This window comes from Malurus melanocephalus, unplaced genomic scaffold (genome assembly GCF_030028575.1).
Source record: "Malurus melanocephalus ecotype Western Australia unplaced genomic scaffold, MMel_1.1 scaffold_4586, whole genome shotgun sequence".
NCBI classification, from domain to species: Eukaryota; Metazoa; Chordata; class Aves; order Passeriformes; family Maluridae; genus Malurus; species Malurus melanocephalus.
The window spans coordinates 4-5,753 of record NW_026627818.1 but is presented as its reverse complement, the minus strand read 5'-3'; the positions used below and the strand labels follow the sequence as shown (position 1 = coordinate 5,753).

The 5,750-nt window shown below is 43.6% G+C and overlaps 1 protein-coding gene across 1 annotated transcript; it reads left to right on the top strand.

Annotated features, from left to right (window-relative positions):
- Positions 1 to 1,686: 1,686 nt before the first annotated feature.
- On the top strand, positions 1,687 to 3,840 carry LOC130588367 (matrix metalloproteinase-14-like; the record flags this gene model as incomplete). Its single annotated transcript, XM_057389296.1, has 2 exons — positions 1,687 to 2,031; positions 3,660 to 3,840. Coding segments are annotated over 2 exons (524 nt in total), but the record flags the coding sequence as incomplete, so codon positions are not given.
- Between the last annotated feature and the right edge of the window lie 1,910 nt (positions 3,841 to 5,750).

Below are 5,750 nucleotides of genomic sequence, written 5' to 3'. Positions count from 1 at the left end.
TTGACGGACAGGGCGGGTTCCTGGCCCACGCCTTCTTCCCCGGGCCGGATATCGGGGGCGACGCCCACTTCGACGGGGCGGAGCCGTGGACGGACAGGAATGAGGACCTGAGCGGTGAGAAAATGGGGATTTTGGGGGGAAAAATGGGGATTTTGGGGTGGGAAATGGGGGTATCGGGGGCGACGCCCACTTCGACGGGGCGGAGCCGTGGACGGACCGGAATGAGGACCTGAGCGGTGAGAAAATGGGGAAAAAAATGGGGATTTGGGGTGAAAATGGGGATTTTTGGGAAAAAAAATCCCGCCAAAAATTTGGGGTTTTGAGCAGAAAAATTGGATTTTGAGACCAAAAATTGGGAATCTTAGGGGGGAAAAATTTCGAATCTTAGGGATAAAAATTGGGAATTTTTGGAGCAAAAAATGGAAATTTTGAGTAGAAAAATTGGAATCTTAGGAGGCAAAAAAATGGGGATTTTGGGGAAGAAAATGGGGATTTTATGGGGTAAAAATTGGATTTAGAGTGCAAAAATTGGGAATCTTAGGGGGAACAATTGGAATCTTAGGGGCAAACAGCGGAATTTTAGGGAGAAAAAAAATGAGAATTTTCGGGGCAAAAATGGGAATTTTGGGGTGGAAAATGGGGATTTTGGGGCAGAAAATGGGGATTTTGGAGCAGAAAATGGGGATTTTGGTGAGGAAAATGGGGATTTTGGGGTGGAAAAATTTGGAATCTTAGGGGGAAAATGGGAATCTTAGGGGCAAAAAATGGGAATTTTTGGACTAAAAATGGGGGATTTTAGGGTAAAAAACCGGAAATTTGGGGAGAAAAAATGAGAATCTGTAGGAGAACGTCTCGGTTTTGAGACAACGTTTTCAGACGGTCCGCCCCGGAATCCCGGACGAGATGGAGCCGGGAGAATTTTGGAGTAAAAAAATTGGGAATTTTTGGAGTAAAAAATGGGAATTTTTGGAGTTAAAAAAATGGGAATTTTNTGTCGCTGAGCTCCACCCCCTCCGCCATTGGCCACGCCCCCTCCCTGCGCTTCCGGGAGGTTCCCTCAGCCGCCATCTTGGACATTGGCCACGCCTCCTCCCTGTGGGCGGGGCCACAACGGCGCCATCTTGGGGCCATTTTGGTGCCATTTTTGGGTTATTTTGGGGTCATTTTGGGGTCATTTTGGGGTGATTTTGGGGTCTTTTTGGCGTCATTTTGGGGTCATTTTGGCGTCATTTTGGGGTCATTTTGGTGCCGTTTTTCACAGTTTTGGTGTCATTTTTTTGAGATAATTTTGGGTAAACTGAGTCACACCGGCGGCCATCTTGGTGTCATTTGGGACAAGTTTGGGGTCATTTTGGCGCCGTTTTTCGCAATTTCGGTGTCATTTTTTTGAGTTAATATTGTACGTTTTTGGGTAAACTGAGTCACACCGGCGGCCATCTTGGGGAAACTGAGGCAATTTTTGGTGACATTTTAGGTCATTTTTGGGTCATTTTGGGTCATTTTGGTGTCGATTTCTGCAATTTTGGGTAAACTGAGTCACGCAGGCGGCCATCTTGGGTAAACTGAGGCAATTTCTGGTGCCATTTTGGGTCATTTTGGTGCCGTTTTCTGCCATTTTTTTGTCATTTTGGTGCCGTTTTTCACGATTTTTTTGGGATAATTTTTTCTAATTTTGGGTAAACTGAGTCACACTTTTTTTTCTTTGGCCCCGCCCCTTTAGCGTGCAGAACTCCGCCCCCCAGCTGTCCCTGTCCTCCACCACCTCTGCCATCCGCCGCGCCCTCTCCGTCTGGTCCTCGGCCGCGCCCTCCCTGCGCTTCCGGGAGGTTCCGTTCGCCGCCATCTTGTCTGGCCACGCCCCCCGCGCTGACATCATGGTGCTGTTCGCCGACGGTTTCCACGGCGACGGTTCCCCGTTTGACGGACAGGGCGGGTTCCTGGCCCACGCCTTCTTCCCCGGGCCGGATATCGGGGGCGACGCCCACTTCGACGGGGCGGAGCCGTGGACGGACCGGAACGAGGACCTCAGCGGTGAGAAAATGGGGAAAAAATGGGGAATTTGGGAAAAAATGGGGATTTTGGGGAAAAAAGGGATTTTGGGGTGAAAATTCGGAATTTTTAGAGTAAAAAATGGGGATTTTGGGAAAAAATGGGGATTTTGGGGCAGAAAATGGGGATTTTGGGGTGAAAAATGGGGATTTTGGGGTGGGAAATGGGGACATTGGGGGCGACGCCCACTTCGACGGGGCGGAGCCGTGGACGGACCAGAACGAGGATCTGAGCGGTGAGAGCGGCAAAAAACATGGGGAATTTGGGGTGAAAAATGGGGTTTTTGGGAAAAAAAGGGAGTTTTGGGAAAAAAAGGGAATTTTGGGGCAAAAAATGCAGATTTCAGGTGAAAAAATTGGGATTTTTGGGTGGAAATTCAGAATTTTTAGAGTAAAAAATGGGGATTTTGGGAAAAAATGGGGGAAATGGGATTTTGGGGAAAAATTGGGAATTTTTAGAGTAAAAAATGGGGATTTTGGGGTGAAAAATGGGGATTTTGGGGTGGGAAATGGGGACATCGGGGGCGACGCCCACTTCGATGGGGCGGAGCCATGGACGGACCGGAATGAGGATCTGAGCGGTGAGAAAATGGGGATTTTGGGGGGAAAATTCAGAATTTTTAGAGCAAAAAATGGGGATTTTGGAGCGGAAAATGGGGATTTTGGGATGGAAAAATTGGGAATCTTAGGGGGAAAAGGTGGAATCTTAGGGGGAAAAATTGGAATCTTGGGGGGCAAAAAATGGGAATTTTTGGACTAAAAATGGGGGATTTTAGGGTAAAAAACCGGAAATTTGGGGAGAAAAAATGAGATTTTGTAGGAGAACGTCTCGGTTTTGAGACAACGTTTTCAGACGGTCCGCCCCGGAATCCCGGACGAGATGCAGCCGTGAGAATTTTTGGAGTAAAAATTGGGAATTTTTAGAGTAAAAAAAATGGGAATTTTTGGAGTAAAAAAAATGGGAATTTTAGGGCAAGAAATGAGGGTTTTGGGGTGGAAAAATTCGGATTTTTGCGGTAAAACCAGGAATTTTTAGAGTAGAAAAAAGGGAATTTTGGGGTGAAAAATTTGGAATCTTAGGGGGAAAAGTTGGAATCTTAGGGGGCAAAAATTGGGGACTTTTAGGGCAAAAAGATGGAAATTTTTTGGGGAGAAAAGCTGGGATTTTTTTTGGGGCAAAAAATTGGATTTTGAGTAGAAAAAAGGGGATTTTTGAGGTAGAAAAAATGGGGATTTTTGGAGTGAAAAAAGTGGGATTTTTTGGGGAAAAAAAGGGGTTTTTTACGTGGAAATATTTGGATTTTTGGGGTGGAAAAATTGGGATTTTTTGGGGCAAAAAAGTAGGAATTTTAGGGTAAAAAATCGGGAATTTTTGGAGCAAAAAATGGGAATTTTTGGGGTAAAAAAATGGAAATTTTGGGTTCCAAAATATGAGAATTTTAGGGGTAAAAAAAGGGAATTTTGGGGTAAAAAATAGGAATTTTGGTGTCAAAATGCGATTTTCTGGGGGATTTTTTCTGGGATTTTTTTGGCCACGCCCCCTGTGATTAAACCACGCCCCCTGGGACCAAACCACGCCCCCTGGGACTAAACCACGCCCCTTTTTGGCAGGCAATGACCTGTTCCTGGTGGCCGTGCACGAGCTCGGGCACTCGCTGGGTCTGGAACATTCCAGCGACCCCTCGGCCATCATGGCCCCGTTCTACCAATGGATGGACACACGGCCCTTCCGCCTGCCCGACGACGACCGGCGCGGGATACAGCAGCTCTACGGTGAGAAAATGGGGTGAAAAATGGGGATTTTGAGAAAATTTGGGAAATTTATAGTGAAATCCAAAAAAAATGCCGTGAAAATCGGAAAAAAAATGGTAAAAATCGGGTGAAAAATGGGGAAGAAATGGTGAAAAATGGCGAAAATACGGAAAAAAATGATGGGAGAAATTGAGAAAAAAATGGGTGAAAAGTGGAACAAAAATTAGGTGAAAATTGGAAGGAAATTGGGAAAAAAATTGCAGAGAAAATTGGGTGAAAATCAGGAAAAAAAATTGGTGAAAATTGGGCAAAAATTAGAGAAAAAATGGAGAAATTAAGGTGGAAATAAATGGGAAAAATTGGGCGAAAATTGGGTGAAAATTGGGAGAAAATCGGGTGGAAAATGGCAAAAAAATGGTGAAAATAGGGTGAAAAATGGCAAAAAATTGAGGAATTGGGGAGAAAATTAATGGAAGAAATTGACAAAAAATGGGCAAAAAGTGGAAAAAAATTGGGTGAAAATTGGGGAAAAAATTGTGGAGAAAATTGGGCAAAAATCAGGGGAAAAAAAGGAGAAAAAATGGGGAGAAATTGGGAGAAAATTGGAAATAAATGGGAGAAAAAGGGAGAGAAATTGACAAAAATTAGGAGGAAAAAATGACAAAAATTTGGGTTGAAATGGACAAAATTGGGTTGAAATTGCCAAAATTCAATCAAAATTGCCAAAATTCTGTTGAAATTGACAAAAATTCATTGGTCACATCTGCTCCACCATGGTCACCATGGTCACATCTGCCCCACCATGGTCACATCTGCCCCACCATGGTCACCATGGTCACATCTGCCCCACCATGGTCACATCTGCCCCACCATGGTCACATCTGCTCCACCATGGTCACATNAAAAATGGCGAAAATTTGGTGAAAATCGGGTGAAAAATGGCGAAAAAGTGGAGAAATTAGGGTGAAAATGCATGGGAAATATGGAGTGAAAATTGGGTGAAAATTGGGGTGAAAATGGTGAAAATTGGGTGAGAAATGGTGAAAAAATGATGAAAATCGAGTGAAAAATGGCGAAAAAACAGCAAAAATTGGGTGAAAAATGGGAAACAAATGGAGGAATTTGGGTAGAAATTAATGGGAGAAATTGGGTGAAAATCTGAAAAAAATATTGGGTGAAAATCGGATGAAAAATGGATGAAAAATGGAGGAAATTTGCTGAAACTTCATGGGAGAAATTGGGAAAAATGGGGTGAAAATGGCGAAAATCGGGTGAGAAATGGCAAAAAAAGGGTGAAAATCGAGTGAAAAATGGGGAAAATATGGAGGAATGGGTGAAAATTGATTGGAGAAATTGGGTGAAAATCGGAAAAAAAATTGGGTGAAAATTGGAAAAAATTGGGTGAAAATTGGGCAAAAATCAGGAAAAAAATTGGGTGAAAATCAGAAAAAAAGGGAAAATAACGGAGAGAAATTGACAAAAATGGGGTGACATTGACAAAATTGGGGAAATTGAGGGAAAATGGACACGCGGCCGTTCCGCCTGCCCGACGACGACCGGCGCGGCATCCAGCAGCTCTACGGTGAGGAAATGGGGTGAAAAATGGGGATTTTGGGAAAAAATGGAAAAAACGCGGTGAAAATCGAAAAAAAAATGGCGAAAATTTGGTGAAAATCAGGTGAAAAATGGCAAAAAAAAAGGAGGAATTGGGGAGAAAATTAATGGGAGAAATTGGGTGAAAATGACGAAAATTGGTTGAAAATTGGAAAAAATATGGTGAAAATCCGGTGAAAAATGGCGAAATTACGGTGAAAAATGGGAAAAAATTGGATGAATTTGGGTGGAAGGTAATGGGAAAAATTGGGTTAAATTTGGGTGAAAAGTGGAAAAAAAATTGGGTGAGAATTGGGGTTTGTCAGTTCAGGGTGCAGGGGTCACTCTGGGGTCACT